The sequence below is a fragment of the Artibeus jamaicensis genome, unplaced genomic scaffold, assembly GCF_021234435.1.
Source record: "Artibeus jamaicensis isolate MK-2021 breed Jamaican fruit bat unplaced genomic scaffold, CSHL_Jam_final contig_585, whole genome shotgun sequence".
Taxonomy (NCBI): domain Eukaryota; kingdom Metazoa; phylum Chordata; class Mammalia; order Chiroptera; family Phyllostomidae; genus Artibeus; species Artibeus jamaicensis.
This window is the reverse complement of record NW_026521894.1, coordinates 10,252,035-10,275,643: the sequence shown is the minus strand read 5'-3', so window position 1 is coordinate 10,275,643 and position 23,609 is coordinate 10,252,035. Positions and strand designations below refer to the sequence as shown.

The 23,609-nt window shown below is 34.4% G+C and overlaps 1 protein-coding gene across 1 annotated transcript in view; it reads left to right on the top strand.

Moving 5' to 3' along the window:
• GRIA4 (glutamate ionotropic receptor AMPA type subunit 4) overlaps positions 1 to 22,710 on the top strand; it is a 395,647-nt gene extending 372,937 nt beyond the window's left edge. The window contains exons 14-16 of the mRNA XM_053670367.1: positions 8,789 to 8,903; positions 17,358 to 17,492; positions 21,559 to 22,710. Coding sequence (XP_053526342.1) covers positions 8,789 to 8,903; positions 17,358 to 17,492; positions 21,559 to 21,723 — 415 coding nt within the window. The 3' untranslated portion in view covers positions 21,724 to 22,710. The remainder of the gene's footprint in view (positions 1 to 8,788; positions 8,904 to 17,357; positions 17,493 to 21,558) is intronic.
• Positions 22,711 to 23,609: the final 899 nt, after the last annotated feature.

Here is a 23,609-nt window from a genome sequence, read left to right as displayed (position 1 = left end):
GAATGTTTAAAAAGAATCAGATCAGTCAACAAGATTACCTGCCTTGGAAGTTTTGTCTCAGCTTAAACGGTATTTAGCCAGAGAGGACAGAAATAGCCATTTTACTAGTAAGGGGAATATATGAGTCCAAGCTTAATGAAGCACAACCCCTACTAAGCCTGCCAAACTTCTGAGGAAAAAGCAAAGTTCCCTCGGAGGGCCATGGAGGGATGAGTAATAGTTTAACTAGACAGAAAATGGTACTAACAAAAAGCAAATGGACCCTAGTGGGAAAGAGCACTGGACCAGAAGGCAGAAGACCTGATCCCAGCTGGGCTTTGGTGAGCAAGTCACCTAACTTTCATTAGACCCCAGTGACCACATCTATAAAATAAGAAAGCAGAAGTCCACCTCTAAGCCACATTTTTAACTAAAAAAATTCTAGGACTCATGGGAGTTTCTAAGAATCAACAAAGGATGGAAAGTGGAAACATGATCCAGGCCCATGGAGTGGTGTAGAATTCTGGAAGTCATACAAAGAGAATAAGGAGCATGGACTAGGAGATGGGAAGAACCTAGTCAGGGAGGGGGTGGTCCACACAGCAAACTGCGGTCCAGGCCCAGGTGAGGCATCTGGTGAAAAGCTCAACACCGCTGGCCAGCTCACATTCGCTGACTGTAACAGACACAAGCTCTTGTATTTTTGAAATTTTATTTTAGAATAATAATAATCATAATTTTTAAAGTGAATGACATTCAGAGATAATCTGAAGCACTTCGCAATCCAGGTAACAGTGGTCTCATCTTGAAACAAAGCCCTGATAACAGCAGAGTGGTTAGGGGCAGAGACTTTATCCCATAGCCCCTCAAACAGGACCTTGAGGTGACCACAAATATAATAAAAATTATATTATTTAATATGAACAACTGCTGCTTTCTCAATATTATGTAATGGAAACTAAAAGAATTTTGACAGTTTTATTTTTCATTTTTATTAATTTAACACACAGTCCTTTAAGAAGGCCCACACATCATATGCTTGCAGAATAATGACAAATTGAGGCTCGTACCTGGAAAGTTCTTTTCCAACAAAATACAATCTAATAACCTCTTCTTTATTATGATTCTGGGGCTATCTCAGTCATAGAAATATTTTTATTTCTCTTACTTTTAATAGCTATACTTGAAAGTAGTCATTAATTGATTTTAAAATAACTGGTATTAGAATCTAGAACAGATACTTATCTGTGTTCATCACTGCCCTTCCAAAGTCCATGAATCCCTTGAAACTGTATGCCAGTCTGTGGTTTTGTAAGTGTGTACCTTTCCTGAAAAAGTACCCCTGGCTTTCATCAACTTTTAAAAGAGGTCCATGGCCCAAGGTGGGATAAAAAAATTCAACTCTAGGACCAAAAATTGACAAAAATCACAAAACTAAACTGCATGAAATATTTGTTAAATTAAAAAAAACAGGCTCCACACTAAAAATACAATTAAATTTTTTATTTGTCACAATCTCTAGCTGGTGCTCAAATTAAATTACTGGCAGGCATCCTCACAAAAATCGCAATGTTCCATCAAAGAATCACATTCCTCAGACCTAGTTCCCAAATAGGAGTTAGTCAGGCAAATTCCAAATAACACACAATTTAGGGGCAATGCCTGGAATCCAGACCAGTATCTACTTAATGTGTCCAGTTGTCTTTGATTCAACTGGAGTGTGAAACACAAGGACCTCTTATACACTAACTTAATTGCCTATATCTTGTATCAAAGTGAATCTCAAATGATCATTCTATAAATCGTGTTGGGTCTGAAGTATCTTTCCACAGACAAAAAATTTCCTCCTAATTTTGACACTAAATTATTGATCAGTACTGCCATGTAGGTAAGTCTTATAATAGCATAAGCAAACTGGAGGGAAACTTAGTTTCTTTTCTAAGAAACATGTTTGCATAGTAATTTAGCTTAAATTCTGCTTTTGGAAATGAGAGCACAAATCCAATGAAGCAAGAAGAGTCTGGTGCTTGTTTACTGGAAGGAATAATTTGGGAATAAAAATAATAAGAGAGCTACAAGTTAAGCGGAAAACTGTGTAGCACTGATAATGCTAAGAATTGGTTACTCTCCGAGCTTAAACAGCTGACAGAGGCTAGAACTGTGACCCCAAATGCCTTTCCGTAAGATCAGACATATTTAGTCTTTAAGTCTTTACCATCTCACAGCCTATTGATTTTTATTTAATTTTTATATTTTCTTGATTGATAAAAGTTCTTTTTCTCAGTGTCACTAATTCATTTTATTCAAAGTTCTTGGGTTTGTTGTAAATTCTCAGTTTTTCTGATAATTTCCTCCATCCACCTTTTTTGGGGGGACGTCATTAATTCAACTACAAAAGCCAAATCTCATGTGAATTTCACCGTCCTGCCTGCGTTTACAACACTTGTGACAATACTGACAACACAACCTCATTTAAATAACAGAATGAATAGTATATGTAGGGTTATTTTTTATTTTTCATGAAATTACTACTTTCTTATTAGAGTAGTCCTGAAAAAATTCTTCATATATTTCCCCACCACATAACAAAGTCTAAATCAAATGAATTTTCCAACATGGAATTTTACTTAGAAAAAAAAGGATACAGAGAATATAGGAAAAGTCTTCAAAAACAGAATTTTAAAAAATTGTTTCAAGGAATTGAAATACACTTTTTCTCCTGGGCTCTCTAACATACTTCCCAGGCAGGGAATCTCTTTTTCAAAAAACAGAGATATGTACATTATTTTTAATGGCCCACTTAGCAGGACTCAAGTCTATTCACCATCACAATCGTTTAATTCAGCCTTAGGGGAAAAAATTCAACTTCTCCATGTAACTATGTGTGAAAACATCAAGTCTTCTCTCTAAGCCACTGAGAGTTCCATTAACCTGCAGATCCTATCTGATAGGGTGGGTCCCCTAATATTTCTCTGCCTGACCTATTCCCCTCAGAAAGGTAGAACTTTGGTAGAAGCCAAATGCATCATAGTTTCTCCAGCCTGTGGCTAGAAACAAAACCCAATGGAACAAAACAAACCATATAACCAGGAATAACAAATGTTTTTCTGAGATTCTTCAAAGTAATTCCTAAATTCTACCTCTTCCTCGAGTTTTTTAATTGAAAATAAAATATGCATTTTGGTTTGCATAAAAACAATTCTATTAGACATTATATATAAAATAATTGAGATGGCTTTTTTTTACTGATTATTAAAGTATTACTTCTCATTGTAGAAAATTGTGGGTGGGTGGAAAAATTTAAAGAATGAGATGCAATCCAAATTAATTATGATTCTTCCATAGCTATATTTTTCCATTAAAATATATAATATTTTATTCTCAAATTAAGATCAAAATGAATATACAAATTCATTTCTTTTTTGCACTTAACATTATACTAGAAGCATTTTCTCTTATTATTAAAAACTTTAGATAGTTGTAAAACATTGTCATAAGGATCATTACTGCTTATAAATACTACCACCTAGGGTGCTCCTTAAAAATGTAGAAACATTGCTCCAAATTCAGAAGAATTTGCTATAACAAGGTTAGGCTCAAGCATCTGTTTTAATAATAAGTGGTTCTGACACTCAAATTAACCTTGAGAACCACCGCGGTGCACCAAAATCAAAGTACTTCTCCCCTTTTGCTGGGCATGTCGATTGCTCCCAATGCTTTGCCATATAACTGTGCTATGAGATTTATTATGCTACTCTGTCAACATCATTAATTTTTAAGACTGATTCCTCAAAGGTGAATTACTGTCAGTGATTACCAAGGGTAAGAATTGTTTTTAAACCTTTATTGTATAAATCCATTATTACTTCTTTCCATTTTAATTCTATTATCAATATATGAAGACACCCATCTTACTAAATCTTTGATTATGTTGAACATTATCTTTACTTTTATTTTTTCCAATATAAATGGAAAAAATAAAATTGTATTATTTTAATTCACTTCATTTTAATTCTAAGTAAGGTTGGATTATTTTTATATGATTTGTATTTCTTCTATGTGAATTATCTGCCTTTTTTTTATATTTTAAAGGATTTCCTTACTTTTTACATAGTTGCTTGTTGATTCACATAATTTTTAAGTTTTTAAAATACATTAAGTTTTATTGGAGACTATGAAAAAAATCTTAGCATCATTCAAATAAACATTCTGGACATTTTAATACCTGATATTTAAATTTTATAAAGAGTTTAGAATTAAAAGAGTACTCCAATTAGATCAGCACAGACCTCAAACTGAGGAGACTTTCTTGTGTTTATATAAGTAATGGATTCTTTCTTATAAGGATAAAAAAGCACTAGCAAAATTATACAGTAGTTTAAACCAATAACTTAGATTAGGTCTATACATTATTGACATCTTCACCAGCAATTAAATGTTAACATTATTAAGTAAAATGTAACTGAATTTGTTTTAATCAGACTCCATATAACATTATAAATTTTTGCTTTAGAAACAAAATATTTAATATTCTGTGTGCAGATTTGACTAAATTTAGGGCTTGTACAAGATCTGTCCAGAAAGTATCCAGCCATGCATTAAAAATAAAGACATTTATTGAAGAAGATACAAGAAACACTGTACACAGGACAACAATGCCTCAGTCCCCTTCAATGTAAGCATCTTGGGACCTCACTCAGTCCTCCCAATCACCATCAGCTGCCCCATTATATTTGCCTGAATCTCGTTGATAATCTGAAATCTCTTCCCATTCAAAGGTGACTTAAGTTTTGGGAAAAGCCAAAAGTCACAGGGCACCAAATCTGGGCTGTAGCAGGACTGGGTGATTTGATATTTTGACAAAAATCTCTGTACGAGATGTGATGCATAAGCAGGCTGGATGAAGCTGCCAATCACCAGCTGCCTGTAGCTGCAGACTTCTGAATTATCTGAACAGATTCCACAGAAGAATGTTCAAGCTTAATGTAAAATCTGATGCAGATTTGTTGCTCTACTCACTCAGTCAGTTTGAATGTGAAGGTTACACAGTACACATACTCACTCAACAACATCTATTGCCCCCACTGACTAGTACAGTGAAGTCAGCATTGTTCACACATGCGCATTCCAGTCCACTCTCCTTGGCTGCCAGATTACATCAATGTCATGTAAAGTGTTCTCACTATATTAACAATGGTTGGACTTTTTCTGGACAGACCTCATTTATCAGTTCTTTACAATAATATTCACAAATTCAGGCAATCATAAAAATACTTTACCAAACTTAAACTTTTAATTTTGTCTTTACTTAGGTAGACATTTCATCAGATGTAAACTTAGAACCTCACCAACAGAAAAATTACAATATAATAAATATGGTCTAGAACTAACTGTAAAATTAGTATGTCATAAAGTAAGCATAAAAGCATGTTCACATCTATATATTTTAATGATAAGTTATATGGAAATATAGATATAAATATATATCCTGAATTAAGTATGCCTATAATATCTTAATTTGTACAAATTAGTTTACCCAAAATTAATAAATTGAAAAATTTAGTTCTGTTAGGTCCCATCCCAAAATTTTTGTTTTATGAGGTATTTCAACAAGGTTACTGGTAACAAAAATAGGTTTCAGATGCTAGGGTAATAAGGTATGGATTTTAATAATCCCAAATTCAACTGAAGAAAAATTTAGGAATAAAAATCCTTGGAAGTTTTCCAGAGATCCTGAAATTTTTCCAGGTGAGGATTTTCTTTCCATCCCTGAATCAAGTTCTCCATCATCTGACTATTATGGAAAAATAGGTTTGTTTGGTTTTTTTTAAACCTAGAATTCCCTAATGGCATAAGACAAAGGCAGATAAGTAAGAAAAAAGACATGGGTCTTTTTTCAATCTGTAAAAGGTCATTGTCAGTACATGTAAGCTCTTAAATGTGGTTTAACACGCAGCAATAATATGGCCACTTGTTCTTCCTGTCTTCAAATATTAGTTGAGAACAATCCATTTCAACTGAGTTTATTCTAGAAAGGCTGCATTTAGTAGAATAGAAGGAATCATTAAGAAGGAACCCACAATATTTTCTTCTCTTTATCTCCTTGGCATACCACTATAACAGCTTGTCTGGTTCTTAATAAGGATAAGAATTTCCCTTATTATCAATACATATTTCTGAAAACTATGTCTGAAATGCATGAAAGTGATTCCGAAGGGATAAGAAAATGTATTGAAGCAAGGACCTGCCTTCTACGCCCCTCATTTGCCTGACTCCTTGTAACTGCCTTAGGCTTGCTTACAAGTACTCCTTCACAGTTCCTTTTTCCTTTAGCCTGGATAAATCAAGGATAAAAAATTCTCTTTAATCTATTTTAGCAAAATAAGTGAGGTCACTTTATATATTTTTTAAAGTCATTTGATGATTCTTATTATTAATAACATATAAAAGTGTGCATTCCATAAAGCAGAACACATGTGCTAATGGTCCTACAGACATGGTTTATGCTGCAATTTAAATAGCAATTTAAAGAGGCTGTTGGACATAAACTGATTATATTAAGAAATACATCTTCAGACAATTATAGAAAACATACATTTTTAACAAGCAAGGAAATCTTGAAATCCTGAAGACTATCTCTAGATATTAATTACAAAATGCTTTTTTATACACTATTAAAGAAAAACTAATTATATATTTGATAGTATAAAGTGGACTTTCTTGAAGGACCACATTTTCTGGAAGGAAAACATGAATTCATTGTGAACTGGGTAGTGAATTATCTATTGGTCAAGTGTATTGTATCAACCAGCTATAGACATACATGGACACATATGTGGGGAGCAGTGTGAAACTAAACTGTTTTTACATGGCCTATGAGATGATATTAGAAATACGATGTCTTAGAATAATTTTGCAGAGAGCTAATTCCAAAAAATTTTCTCAATGTAAAGCTTTATTTCTTTATTCATTCCTTTATTTTGTTTTTTGTTTTCTATTGTGCTGTGAAACTGTCTTTGGATATGGCTAATACCCCTGTTAAATAACCCTCTCATGAAATGATTTTAGTTTTCTCAAAGGAATGGTCTAAACCAGCACATAAAATAATTGGGATGTCACTTTATTTTTTTAACCTAATATGAATATTAATGATAGAAAAGTTAATTATAAAAATAATTTTCTCCAAAATTAAAAAAATAGCAGTTAGGTTTAACTCATTGAAAGACAAATTTAGTTTCTTGTGAACACAAAAGAAATGAAAACTTCTTTCGGCCAGCAGCGTGTTTCTAAAAAGTAGATGTTTCCATCATCATCAAATATTCTGCCAGCAGTTCAGTCTGGTCCTTTTGGTGATTAAACTGACAACCTGATATTGTTTGCTTTAGGAAGTATATTAATTATTTTATGCCACTAATGTGGCATTATTTGGCAGTGTGGGAATAACTAATTATTTAATTAACATTCAGTAAATGGCAGTCTAACTCTGAAAAAGAGTTAATACTCTCAAAGTGTGTGGTTTACTAACTGGAAATGCTGACTCTCCAAGTGGATTAGACCATCACAATATAAGCATCATGGAAAATGAGCATTGATTACTTGAAATATTACAAACACATTTTAAGAGAGTAAACACATTAATAGGCTGATTATTAGTGAAATAAGCAACACTTATTAGTCTACTGAATGATCAAGTTCAAGTGTTACTCATTAGTATGGGGTTGTTTTGTTTTATTTTTAATTCATTTGGCATTAAGTAATCACCAAACTCAGTATTTATTAAATAACATAGTAGAAACTGTAGCCAAATTTTCTCAGTATCTCATTCATTCTCTAGATTTAACAGAAATTACGTTAAGTGCTGGGGAAAAAAACTCTTGAAAAAGATAGCTTAATTTAAAAACTGTAACTTGAAGTAAGAAAGGAACCAAACACATGGGAGGTAAAGCCCATGAAAATTTTGTGTAAATCCATTTAGAGAATAATTAGAACATGTTACCTCTACCCCCCTGTAAAGATGAGTTAACATGGAGAAAATCTAATGTACAGAATTCCTTTTACAAAGTTCACATCACATGCACCATGACTTCGTAGAGTTCAACTACTTAATTTAAACAGTCAAATTGGCTATATGATTTCAGTCTTCTAAATATTATCTAATGACTTTTAAGAATCAACAAAAAATTCAAATAAAAAACTTTTCCCTAAAAGTTGCCACTACCTTTGCCCTGACTGTCCTGTGACTTCCAGCCAGGTCACTGAACCAAACATGGAAATCCTAGATTCTGAAACCAACTAAATCATGCAGACAAACTAAGCTCATGAAAGTAATAAAGGGAATAATAATTAAGCCAGACTCTGTTGTCAGAAAATCAGTGCACAAACTTAGTGGCTATTTGTTGGTTTTTTTATGCCATCATGCTTTTCCTTCTGGGAACAAATTTTCATTTTAGTCTCTTTTAGATCATTGACATTCTCGGCAAAGCAATTCAAGGCCCAATTCTTTCTCAATTACCAGTAAATTCAAGTTATTACTGTTTTGAAAAAAATCCAGTAATTGGTTGGTGATGTCGGTTATTTGACAATAAATGAACTGTGAAAGTAAACAGCACTAAATACCACATGTCTAATACACTTCGAAATTAGTCACAATTGCCTTTGGTTTGGACTCTGGTGGAAAGGGCTGCAGGATGGCAAAATGAGAGGTTTATTTAGCGTCTGGGAGAAGCTTTTAAAAGAGCTTAAGACCTCATTCCTTCTAACATCTTAACAGCTGTGCAGTTTCTTACAAAATATGTTTTATCGTTTCAAGAAATGCTGTTAACCTCGCAGTTTTAAAACTGAATGAACAAGGCCTCTTGGACAAATTGAAAAACAAATGGTGGTACGACAAAGGAGAATGTGGCAGCGGGGGAGGTGACTCCAAGGTTAGCCTCAATGTCACCAAAAGCGGGTAAACAGTATGTAAAGTAATCGGTGCATCTGCTGGGAGACTTACAATTTGGACCTACCAATAAGATCAGCATTGCTAGTCAAGTCCCTTCACAACCTAAGTATGCAATTACTGTCAAAGCAAAAATATTTGCAACCATTATCAGCTTGGGGACACAATAATAAACAATTAAAATAGTCACTGAAAATCTCTAACTCTGAAGAAGTCATGGATCAAATATTGTAGTTCTATAAACTCTGGTCTTCAAAAATCAGGAAGAGATGCAGTTTTTGAAAGGGCAATTTGGCAAAGAGAAGAGAGCAGGGATGGTACATCTTTCTTGTTCACCAGAAGTTCAATGAAATGTTTTTAAGTGATAGCATTAACTTTACTCCACCTAGATCTGTGGTACATAGCAGAAAATTATTTCTCCATCTAAACCCCATAGGCTTCCATTAAATAATAAATTAAGGAAAATCAAAGATGGTCATGTGAACTAGGAATTTTTGGTCTCCTGTAAATGGATCACACCACAATATGATCAGACTATAAAAACAAAAGCAACTCTTGTTTCTACTGCCTCAGTGTAGTATTTCCAGCTTCATAAAATTTTTTTTTCATTTCTAAACAGTGTCAAAAGAAAATATAAGGCATCCAATGAACAGAACACACTACCTAGTGTCCGAGGGCTCTTCTTCACTACAAATAGCCTTAAAATAGTCCAGAGATGGGCATACACTAAATTTTCTTTCCTTACATACCTCCAATTGGTATATATATTGAATATAGATATTCAATATCTATAGATATAGAACAGATATTGAAAGAATATTGAAAATATAGAAATGTACTGTCTTGTCTTCCCTTTAAAATCTAGAGAACAGCCCAAAACAAGAAGTCCTGCTTCTCTTCATGTTCTTAAGTGGACTATAAATTCTCTCACTTGGCAACCCAACCCACAAAAATATGCTGTTTTCAGGGAGTATGTGTCAGATAGATGGCTGCTAACTTTACCTCTTTCAATGCTCGCCCCTCACTCCCCCTCACTCCCAATCTGAAGAGCCTTTAAACTCAGCCTACTTGTATATTCCCATCTACCAACCAGCCTTACTGCAGGAGGAAGAAGGATACATTTGGCCAAGTGAATATTCTGGCCACAGAGGGAGGCATGAAAGTAAAAGAAACACAGAAATAGGCGGACTCAATGCTGATCATCCATCTCCTTATTCTGAGAGAATCTGAGTTCCCGGAGGAAAAGAGAATAGACAAGCTAGAGAGAAGTTCTTAGGGCTTCCTTTGGGATGGTTCCCCTTCAAGACACCTCCATGTGAGATACATATTTTTTCTTAAGAGATATTAATTATTTCATATGTTGGATCCCTAATTTTCCAAAAATGTTTTGATGGTTTCCATAAAAATATAAATAAATGTGTGTGTATATATATATATATATATATATATATATATACAGAGAGAGAGAGAGAAAATTATCCAAATTTACACTAATAATCTATTTCTTCATGCAAATTAGAAATGTATAAAAATGTGCTCTAACAGCACCAGAAAAAATTAAAATGAAGATATTGTATTCCATCAGAATAACTTGCAAGTTTTATTTCTTCTTATCACAAATACAAAAGAAGTATAATGCTGCTTACCAGATAAAATTTTCCCCTAAAAAATGAATAGTGAAGTCCTATTTTTAGTGTATATTAAAGACTCTTTCCAGGGGGAAAAACAAGCAAGCAGCAGCAGAAATGTATACACATAGTAGAAAAATATATGCAATGAAAGTCATTTTAATTTATTTAAATAAGGTGGGACAATTCAGTTAGATTTTAATCTGTTTTCATCTAATACATTGTTTGATATGTAATGGACATGCACTAAACATTTGCTGACCAAAGAAATAAATATGAATTTAACTTTATAATTTTCAAAAATTAAATTGCTTACTCTCACAGATATTTGGTACACTACTTTCACCAAACATGAACTACAAAATTATATTCTGTTTCAAATTTTAACAAATAATTTTCTAAAATGTTACAGAAATTTAACCTAAAATGCTCCCCCAAATGAAATTTCCTTATGCTCTATTTTCCCTCAGGAACTTTGTTTTCATACTAAAGAACATTCCTAGTAGCTTGTATATTGACATATTATTTACCACCAAGATAACAGGTGGTTACAGTCTAAATGTTAATAATGCCCAACTCTTAATTTGTAATGAAAGGTGATATTTATATGGCTGCTTGACCTAACTTAGACCTAAAGTAAATTACCAGGAGGCAATTGTTACTTTTCCAGTTTTGTTTTTCACCTTCTTCAAAAGAGGTAAAAAAGGAGCAAAAGTGCTGACTTAGAACATGAAGAGACTGTAAGCCTTCATTAAGTGTAAAACCAAAGCAGAAGAGCTACTGAAATACTGTCAGGGGAAAATGCCCATTCAGAGATCTCAGCACAAGGGCCCTGGAATCGGAGTTATCTGAGGTCCAAGTACAGAATCTCGGTAGCAGAAACTAAGGGGGAAACCAGGGAAGGCTGTTCCACATGAGAATAGGTTTAGCTCACAAGGAGACAATGGACTCACATTCAGAGGATTGTGACTAGGGAAGACAAGTTCAGCCTTCTATTCAGCGCAAATATGAAACCTCTGTTTTAAGTGGGTCATGACACCAGTATCTTTGAGGAAAAAGAGAATTACGCCCTGTCCTTTCCCTCAAGGAACTTATGATTTAGTGTAACCAACAGCGGAGCTATTTAGAGTCACTGTGGCCACTTCCAGTCACAACCTGAAGCTGTAAAATAATTAGCATCACCTCTCTCCTGAGAGACACTTCCAGGGCATGAAGTTCTGAGCAAGGCAACTCTCAGCCAAGAGTCTTCACACTGAAATTAAAAATTTTACAAAAGAAAAAAGGAAAAAGGTCCTATTTCTTAGATGAAATAAAGGGGAAAGGGATGAGTTAGGGATACTTAGTCATTTGTTTGAAAACTCATTTGATGTTGTTAATATTATTGCAATGTGGTATTTTTTGATGATCACAAAAAATTCATACTAATTCTTGTAAATAAAATAACAGAAATTTACTAATTGACAGTGAACCAGTTTAAGAATATCATTACAATGTCTAAAACTCATTTTCTCCTGTGCTTAATCTAATATAGTTTAGACTGAACACAAACCACATGCAGAATTTGTATGCCAATTTTTATGTGAGTTGTTTAATCCTAGTTCCAGAAAGAAAATTTGGCAAATGCCTGTATTCACCCATGCTCTGTAAAATTGTTGAGTTTTTTTTGTTTGTTTTATACTTTATTCTCCCTATATGTATATCAAAGTAGTCCCACTCATGGATGTGGATATGCATTTTAAAATCATTTGATAAGTATAATTACCAAAATAACACATCCTTCAGGAATTATATTGGATCACATAATACCCAGTTTTTAATTTAGCCCTTTGAAAAATACAGCCCATTCCTGACTTTAAAATATGTTATACTCATAAATGGCCTACTTCCCTTTGCCACAGAAAGGGGGCCCAATGCAAGAATACAGGAATTCTTATGGACAATGCGAATTCATACAGGGGAAAGTGTGGTACCTGAAAACAACTTAGGGGGGCTCACCCTTGGAGAAGAGAAGGGGTCTCCCAGTAATTAATTCCTTGCTCAGTGCCTGACATTCCACGAGTTAACCATTAAGTTTGGTTAGTAATAAGTATCTTATATTCACAATTCCAATCTAATCTTACCTCTAAAACCAGGTTACTGAAGTGAATGGCAGAAGAGACAAAAGACACAGGGGAAAAATAAAGAGGGTTAGGAAAATCAAGGCTTGGAGAAACAGAGATAAACTAAAGGCAGTCTTTATCTAATCCTCAATTTTCCCTTTATCCCCCTCCCCCATCTAGAAGAAACTCGGAACTGCTTTTATTTTTCTCTCACTTTTCGGCATTAAGTTCTCCTCCTCCCACTGTACCTATTCAAGGGAGGTAATAGAGGCTAATATAATGTACTTACACAGGTTTAAAAAGGCTTTGGCAAGCTGGTCTGGGAACATAAATACTCTTATAGTTTCAGGTAAAGGGAAAAAAAAGCTTGTTCCGGATTCAAAATAATTTAAACGTAGCAACTTTACAGAGCACTTACTCTCAGTGGGTACCCTGGTTAAAAAAAAACAACAACTGTTTTACAAAGATAAATGAAATGTGGCTTTTGTTTTCAAGGAGTTCACAGTTCACCAACCAACCTGAAGTGTGGTTTTGTAATAGTCACTTCATAAAAGGGAGGGGAGGGGTGCAGTGTGCAGGGGGAGGTTGTAGACATAGCTACTAAATTAACCGTGATCCTTACCCTAAATTCACCATAACTTTCCCTCCACAAGTAAGTGGCAAATTCATTATTTAGAAATCAGATAAGCAAAAAGAAAAATATATTTTGGAAACATCAGAACCAAAAGCGTAAAATGAATAGGTTTTAATTGTTTAGTTTACCTGTTAACCAGAAAATTCAAATAACCAGAAACCTCATTTCCTGAGTCTTCTGTTGTTAATGGTTTTAACTGCACAGCTAGTCAAACCATTCCTAGTTATGTAAAAAGATAGCTTAATCTCTCTGTGCCTTGGTTCCTCGTTTGTAAAATGCAGGTGATAATAGTAACTAAACATGTAAAATGCTTTAGCAATGCCCAGTGTGTAGCAAGTGCTCTGTAAATGTTAGCTACCATTATCATCATCATTATAAATAGTTTTGTAGGTAGGTTTATGGAATTCATGCCCTGGTAACCAAATAAATGCAAGTTATGTTTCTCCGAAGGCACTCAACATTTCCTAGAAGAGAGGTGTTAAGACATGTAGCCAGACAAAATGACTGTGGCAAACCTTAGAAATGTCAAGAGGAATGCACCATGTCTCTCTCTGAATGTTTATAAAACGAAAAAAATTAAAAACCCACACACAAAAACAAAAACAATAACAACAAAAGATACTAGGACGTATTGCTTCCTACCCATCTTCTTACCCTTTATTTTGTATACACAGAGGTTAATGTGGGAATGAAAACAAAAATAATTCTTAGCTTCCATGGAACATTGATAACTGAGTGCTGTCTGGCCCTTTTCTCCTTGAGACTCCCTATGACACATTTAGTGTTGAAAGACTCCAAGAGAGTAGAAAAGAAAAAACAAACAAACAGGATTTTATGGTACAAGGAGTTTATTTATCAAAATCTGGTTTACACCTAATGTGTCAGGTTTTTATTGGTAAGACTTAGTAAAGTATATAATAGTCACTTCTCTTTGTACTTCAAGTAGATGAATGTGGTCAGCACAAGATGGATGAAAATTGCTTCTGGTGATATAAGTTAAATACTGAAGTTCAGCAGGAAAATAACAGCACAGACTTGTACTTTAAAATAATAATTTACATATTTATGTTTATAAGGACCTGTATGAGGGGGAGTCTAGCACCACTTGAATCACCCTCCCCTTTCAGTTGGGTCCTAAGTGAGCGCGGTGAAGGAATCTATTTAACGACAGACACTGCAGACATCCTTTTTGAATAAACTAAATCCCTCTATCTGATTGTAAGGAAGGTGGGAAATGAAACTAGTCCTATCTAGCTTTTATTTAAGTCTGTCTATCAACCTGAAGCCACTTCCATTAATTTTGAAAGAGGAAGAAAGCAGCTCTGGATTTTGAATGGCTCCCACATTCTCATTGGGAAATTATAAATGCTCAAGGAACCAACCCAGGCCAATAGTTTTGGATTCACAGTAATTGCATACATTTTGTTTAAAAATCCTCCCTAGCAGTATGTGCCTGTTACCTAAAGCGATGGAGCAGGCCCCAGTTTTATGTCTGATTCTAATCCTGGGCCTACAGTACAAGACATAGCAACTACTGTGGCCTCTGCTCTGTCACTTTGCCATGCGATTCTAATGTAGTTTTACTTGAATAACATAAAATAACATATATAATGTTATTTATGTTATTTTCCACGTGAAGAACTCCTGTAAACCTTGCCGTTTTGAAACTCAGTGAGGCAGGCGTCTTAGACAAGCTGAAAAACAAATGGTGGTACGATAAAGGTGAATGTGGACCCAAGGACTCTGGAAGCAAGGTCAGTCGCTGCAGTTCGGGCCCTCCTCTTGTGTTCACAAAGCAGTAAATGGGAGCAATTGTCAAAAAAAGTATATGGACTCAGTAAAAACTAAACATTTTCCTAGACACTGTACTTAAATTTGAAACCAACGTCATAGATTTCAGCCACAGGGACAGTCTTTTTCAGAAATTGCATCCTGCTCCCCAATATAAGGCTTTTAAATAAATTTAAATTAACTACAAAAATATATAAAATAATAAAAATTCCTTATTTATTCTCAAACTTACGTACCACTAATAAAAAAATTGCTTTTGAGTTAAGGTTTTGATTGTTTTGGAGGCAAGGACCATGAAGTATATTATTTCAAGAAAAGATGTATTCTCAAAACAAAAAATGAGAAATTGACCAGTACTCATTCAAAAATAAAAACTTTCAGTATTAAACATATCTTATTCAGAAGTTCATTCTTTTGTCACCATATTTCCAACCATTCCACTTTAGTTTGAAGAGACCCTACTATATTTTTGTCCTGACAAAACAGTGAGCCTTTCAAATCTATCGTATAAAAATGATTTAAATAAATCAATGTTTATGAATAATGGCCTCAAATTCTAAGATCTTTTGTTCATAAAATTGTTTCTAGAGCAATGCAGTAACCTATAGCCCTGATTCTATTGAAAATAGTGTTAGAAGCATTTGCACTTTAATTCTAAAGAAAAAAAGTAACTTATTAGTGAATCTAAATACTGCACAAATTATACAAATTAATAGAATGTAGTTACAGTGCCTGAAAAGCCATAGTTGAGGATTCTTGGACTCTTATTTTCTCTGTATCTTCTTTTAGAAAGAAAAAATGAAAGATAGATAGATTGGTAGATAGATAAGTGATAGATAGATAGATAGATAGATGATAGATAGATAATAGGAGATAGATAATTCCAAAATTTAACAAGTGACTGGCTTAAATGGAAAAGCCTCAATTATTTAACAAAGACACAAAGTAACCTTAATAGCTCCCTTTTCAGGGCTTATCTCTGTATTTCAATCACATCTGTCTGACTTCAAACCAGAGTGGAATGAGACAAGCTCAGCCAAATAATTGATGACCAAATAAAAGATGAGCTCAGTCATCTCAAATCCTTATGTAAAAAAAAATCTGAGAAGCGCAAATACTTGAGTGTCTATTTTAAAACCGGAATTCCCCAAACTTGTGGCCCAATCAGTCTGTGTCATGATTAGTGGACAGTGTACACAGTACATCTTTGGAATTAAACTCTCTCCTAATAAAATTATTTGTGTCTAAACCACATTTTGCAAAAAAACATACCATTGAGAAGATGATGGCCAAGAGGGCATCCTTCATGTGCTCTACCAAAGATACTTTTCAAATACTGTTATATAATACATATTTTTATAATTTATTTTTAAAGTTCTGAATTCTTATTATAATTTTAATATCCTCCAAATGTATGCTTGACTATTTCTGAATTTATTATGAGATAATATGTATACTAAGGCTCTAGAGAATAATATGTCTAAAATATTAACTAATTAAGCATTTTTAAGTGGAAATGGAATATTTTTAAATCAGTAAAAGTAGTTATAAATTTGTCCATACATAATTTATTTCTCGGTTGACCATGGTAACTTGTGTATTTTAAAAAAGTTATCTTTAAAAAATCACTTGTGTGATGCATATGTAATTATTCCTAAATAGTAGGTAGCATGTAAAATAACACCTTTCAGAAAATTTCCCGTATGGATGTGACTGAAAGGACCAGTATGTGTGCCCAAGCACACTATTTGCATATATTTGGTAAAATGTTGATGAACAAAATGTGAAATTGCTAGCTTAAAAAAAATAAAACATTGTTCATTAATTAGGAAATGTGAGTTTAGATTTATTCAAGGGAAATTTCAAACATGAAAATATGCTTTAATGGCAGGAAAACCAAAAGAGGTTCCCTTTCCATGTAATTGTGTTTTAAACACGTCCATCTCAAACTTAACAATAAAAAACCCATTTCCACCATCCTATGTAAATACATAAATGCTTATCATGGCAAATATAGTGGTCTTCATTGCATAGTTAATAATGATAAAGTGTATAGGTTTTATTGAATGTATTTACACCCATTTTATTAGTAACCACCACAATTTCACTTTGGAGCACTGTAACTTTATGTTTAAATATTGAATGTATATCAGTGATTTATACATGTATATAATTTCAGGTTAAATTGCACATTTATATTAATTAGCTGTTTGGATTTCTTGTGTTCTTTGACCTTCTGGATGTGATATTTCCACAGTTAACTGAAGTGTGTTTATCCCCCACAGGACAAGACGAGTGCCTTGAGCCTGAGCAACGTGGCAGGCGTCTTCTACATTCTGGTTGGCGGATTGGGCTTGGCAATGCTGGTGGCTTTGATAGAGTTCTGTTACAAGTCCAGGGCAGAAGCGAAGAGAATGAAGGTGGCAAAGAGTGCACAGACTTTTAACCCAACTTCCTCGCAGAATACCCAGAATTTAGCAACCTATAGAGAAGGTTACAACGTATATGGAACCGAAAGTATTAAAATTTAGGGGTAGGATTTAGGGCCTACTACAGTGAGTGGGTGATGCATCCTGTAAACGAAGTGTTGTGACATGTCTGTCCCGTGGTGGTATTGCTTGCTTCTACTTAGAGCTTTATATTTTTGAAAACCTCAGTGCAAAGTGGATGGGTTTTCTTTGGCTGCACTGTTTGAAATTTTATGTTGCCAATAGAGATCTGCATTGAAAGGGTCAGAAAGACAAAACAAACCAGTAGAAATGCTCTGTGAAATGATTTAAACAGTATATTCTACCCCAAATTTGAAAGAAATTGGAAATTAGATCTGGGTTTCCTTATAGGCTAATATTCTCTGGGACAATCAAATTTTAAAACACATGTTAGCAAAATAAGCATAAAACCTGATTCAAATGATCAAAGCTCATCGATTCTCAGATAAGGATTTCTGAGAAATAATATGTGTAAAAGCTCCATGGCATATAGTCAAAGCTCAACAAATTTTCACTCCTGTTCTAATTGCTTCACATTAGCCCTCATTCTATATTTTTAAAGAGCAAAACCCAGCTCTTCGCTTTGCTGACAGTGGTCCTTGAGCCAGACCTTGAGGCAAGAGCGATTGTCAGGACATAGACTACAACTCACATTTATTAGATGAAATTCAACTGTTATGTTCACAATATCACTAAGGTGAGCAGACATTTTAGGCAATACAGCAGTTTCTCCGTCACAGATGTCAGCAATATATGTGTTCTTTAGGAGGAACACAGTAAAAGATAAAAATTGTCAAGAGTTATTACGGGGTTTTTTGCTACTGCTTCTAAGTGAGCCAGATCAGCCCCCCTTCCCTGCTCTCACTGTATCACAGTGAAAAAGGCATTCTAGGCATTCAGTGAAATGCAGGAGATGGAAATCATTTTTTAAGAATCTAAACGTCCACTACCTTTTTCCTCTAATGTTTGAAAGTGGTTTTAAAATAAGATCTAAAAGCTTTTGTTATTGCTTTTCCTAGAAGAGGGTCTCTAAAACACATTTTCTAAAATTGTATATAATAGGCAACTAAATAGGCCGCTCATTCTGACTAAAATGACAAACGAGCCTTTAAACCCAGAAGAGACATTCCAAGCTTGATGTGCCTTGAGGTCAAAAACCTAATATAATTTTCATAGTAAGATCTATGTAACCTGAGGTTATGCCAGGTAAACATGATTGATTTTAATATTCACTTATTCATATGAAAGCTATTGAAATACCTATATCTTATCTAATTACTTTTATCCATAACCTAGAAATCATTGACTGAGTATAACTGCACATAGGTAAGCTCAAAGTGGCTTCTTCTCAATTTCGTGGAAAAGAATTACCACGAATACCCTCAATTCACTCAGATCAGAATGTTTTGAGCATGCTGCCGAATAGCAAAACAACAAACTAGGATCATGTCAAAGTCTCTGGGCTTTTATAAGAATGCTTTTATTTCAAATAATAGTTACAGAATTGAGGAGAGGTTTCCCCAAACTGAGAAAAACAATACCTGACAAATTTTCAGAACTAATTATTTAGATTTAATTTTGAGATGAATTTCATAAGGTGTTTTATATAGGATTTTTAATCAGTTTATTAAAACTAATTTTTGGGGGGCATACCAAAAACATTCTAACCACCAGCAAGGTCCAAGGGCAGAGAAGCAAAAAATAAAAGAAAAAAAGAAGAATATTAGAAAACTTGGGAAGGAAATACTCATGGATGTCAGTTTATTACAAAGTTCTGGGGATTCGTTTAAAAAAGATATAAATCCCCAGGTTGTGTACATACAATTTACACGTAATAATGATTTTGGAGTCAGAACCTGGCATCACAGTTCCTCACATGAATGCCTCCAGAGCTAGGTTGAACTTTTAAGAAAAGAAATTTCATATAAAAACAAAGCATTCATATCCATATGACTTGAAAAAGCTTGCTAGAATTCAGGGTAAATGAAATGAGCTGCACCTGTGTAGAGAAGCCTTGAAAGTAAGTTCTGTTACACTCTGATATTAAATGGCTTTTTCTTTTCAAAAACTCTTTTGGCCACAATTATGCAAATATTTTATAATTTAGATAACATTGTCTCCAAATCTCAAAAAAAAAAAACTTAAAGCCTTCATATATGGTAGAATTCAACTGTACAAGGGACCATCCCTGAAGGACAACACATACAATCAAGGCCATGGCCATTAGTCAGATGTTCCAGCCAGACACAGGCCATATGGAAGCTTTTTTTGACCATATGGGAATTTTTAAGAAAGTTTCCCAGTTTGAGCAGCCAATAGATTCATATCAACATGAACACAAATGACCTTTTACAGAAGGATTGGATGCTACAGTACAGTAAATAAGAGATATATGCTGAGATATGAGAGAAAATAAGGAGTTGACCAAGATTTATTAACTAGCACACTTGGCTGCATCAATCTACAGAGAAGAAGAGTACTCGAATCTATGGGGAATCTTTTCTGCCTTAGATCTTTTCCTTTCCTCACAAAAGCAGTCAAGAAAAGAAAGGAAAGAAGATTTTATGGCAAAAGCCATTTTGCAAAAATTCCATTAAAAAATCAATTGCTTTCATTCATTGTGTTTTATTCATTGTGTTCCTCTTCAAAAAATTAAAATAAAACAGAAGTAAACTACTAATTTTAAAAAATGATCTATTTAACTTAATATTAAATGTTGAAGGGAAATCTGAAAAAATAAATTTAGACTTTGGTCTTGGTTTGTTTTAATTTAGCAATAAGTGTGTCTTCTATAAAGGTGGTATCCTCATTTCTGATTATAAGATAGGAATTATTAAGACTGTTCCCTAAAGCATAACTATGATAATAATCTGGATTTCATCATAAATGTGTCATTACCCAGCTATTTGACTTCAGCTTTCTAAGTTGTCAGGGTTGCTGATAAACCTTTTCATTATAACAGTTTTAATCCAATTATTAATTTTATTATTTAATATATAGTTATTTAAATATGTAAACTTCAAGGCAGAGTAAATACAGGATGGAATTTCCTGAAGAATTAGGCTAACTTAAATTCACTATAGGGAATTAAGATACATTATGTGTTATGAGAAAGTTTTGATCTAAGACATAACAAATTTAGGGAATATCTTGTTTACCTCATTTTCCTCTGAGTTAACATTAAAAGTCAGCTCTAGATCGAATTTAAAGGCAATGAGGGAACAGTAGATTTACATAATACTACCTCTCTCTCACTGTGTAATATTATTATCTGCTACCTAATATGACAGAGAACAAGAATTTTATGAGGATTACAGAGACCTGACCCCATAACCTCAGAATGGGAAGTTCCCCAGTGATGACCACTCATGAGGTATTGAGATGCCCCCCACTTTCAGTGCACCTCCTTAAGCACATGCAGCTTCTTAATGAGCCTTCACTTGCATATTAAAATAGAACGAACTTTATGTCTCTAACTGTGCTGTTCTGGGTCGTGTCTATAATGGGTGTGAATGAAAAGTGCTTGTGGATAGATCTGTGTTCTGAAAGCAGGAAAATCTGTCATGAACATTCTATGTTTATAATTTGTGCAGACAATTCATCACAATTTTGAATATAATCCTTGCAAAGGATTTTATAACACCTTGTAAAAACAATTGGTGGCAAAAAAAAAAAAAAAGACTCAAAGGAGCTTTTAAGCTGGACTAGAAGTACTAGTTAAAAGATGTGCCCTGCCCAAATTTACTAAACAAAACCTAGTATGACGATTTTCAAACAAGTTCTTAAACAGGAGGACCACACACTTTAGACTGATTCATTCCTCCCTAAATTGAGCTTTTTCTCCCCCATGATACCAGTTTTCACATGACCAAAAGAATATGGAAAAATGCAGATGTCTAATATTGATATTTTGGTGTTTGTTGTGTCACGTTTTGCTGAAGAAACAGAAATATTGTAACACTCCACATTCTTTCTGTTTCCTTTCCATGCAACTCAGCTGACCTTTTCTGAAGCCATAAGAAACAAAGCCAGACTATCCATCACTGGGAGTGTGGGTGAAAACGGCCGCGTCCTGACGCCCGACTGCCCAAAGGCTGTACACACTGGAACTGCAATTAGACAAAGTTCAGGATTGGCTGTCATTGCATCGGACCTACCATAAAAACCAAAAAAATAATTGAGTGCCTTAATTAAACTGTGTTGGTGACTGATGGGAACGCAGGCCTGAAGGACACGCCTCGCGTGGGTCTTGGCTAATCCAACCAACCCTTTGGCTGAGAGCAGAAAGTACGTCCCAATGCCCCGGACAGCAGCAGCAGCAGCAGCAACGTGTGCATGAGCTCAGCTCGGAAACCCAAACTCAGATTTTATATCAGGAAAACTCACAATTTACGTTTTCTCGGGGAGTGGGTGGGGGGATCTGGGATGTGTGTATTAACAGCAACAAATTTCACTCGAGTGGACTTAAAAACTAATCAGACTTGTGAATTAGCACATCAACTGTGAAGTTTTTGCTCGGAAAGGCCTTGTTCTTCATAGCAAGGGGTGAAATAGCTGTCGAAGTCAGCGAACACGCTAACCTGTGTCTCCAGAACACCCATATAATCAACGGAAGACCATCCAGCTGAGAAAACAAATCACTAAACTGTGATAAGAAAATGATAAACAAACATGTAAATCCTGTGAAAAAAATTTAAAGGACATATTTACACTTACTTTGGAGAAAAATACTGAAACATGCTTGCTTTTTAACTGACGTAAATTCTGTAGAGGACAACACGATTCTTTTTTCTAACCATCTTAGGGAACAATACATTGCAATAATTGATATAAATACCATCACTGTAATAAACTTTAGAGACTTTTTTTAAAAAAAGGTGTTGGTCATCTTGTTTGCTGTAACCTTCACTCTGTCACATGAATCGGTGTCCACAGATTGCATTTGCCTCACCACCAGGAACAAAAACAAAATGAAGATGACATTAACAGAAAATCATCAGTCCACAATGTAGAATCAAGAGACTACGGGTCACTCATGGTATCAGTATTATTTATACTCCTGTTCTGTGTACAAAATTGTGGCTTTTGTACCCACCAAAAAGAATAAAACAGACATTCTTATAATATCTACAGAGCTTAAAGTTTTTTTCCTATCATTATAAAAGTTATTTGGGGAATTATACAACTATAGGAGGGGTTGTAAAGTATGGGCAATATTGGAAAATATAGCTAGCCCTTATTATTTTTGCATACTAAAGTACCCTCTTTTACAGATCTTTGCCTCATTAACAGGTTAATGTCAAAGGTGGAGTGTTTGAATTGGGGAATTAACCATTGTCATAACAGCAACTCATAATAGCAACCTACTCTGTAACTGTGTCGAAATTTTACTTGACTGTATTTTGTTGCATAAAATAATGTGTCCCTTTGGGCTTCTGCCCCCATTTTCATGATTCCATTTAAATCATTTGAAGGTATTAATAATAGTTTGTGGTAGACAACAAATGAGGAATATGTCCTTGTTTTCAACTGGAAATTGTGAAGAAAATTATACCATGTTTATTTACAAAAGGCACCTTATGTTATGAATAGATTAAATTAACATAGAACAAAAGAAGTTGCAAATCATTTGAAATAATAGTACTATAATACAAATAAACATCACAACACTTAGAGATCACAATACTTGACAGAAAGCACAAGTTAGGATTATTTTGGAAGTCTGGTCTTGAAAGATGAGTTCAGTTTTCATAGATGGGGAAGGCATTAAGAGCCTCACGGATGAGCAGTGGCCCGAAGCTGTGCGTGTCAATGCCTTGTTCACTGAACAGTCTGGAGAGAGCACAGGGTGTGTTATCATGGAAGGTAACATCAGAAAAGGTAAAGGACTGATCACTTTGCCTCAGCACTCAAGATTCCCACCCCCATTCAATCTCTGTGCTGCAGTAAAAGCTATCTGTAAAAAAGTTAAAATCTATTAACACACACAGACACACACACACACACTGTTCCCTCAGGAAAAATTCCAAGCTCTTAAGCAGAGCAAAT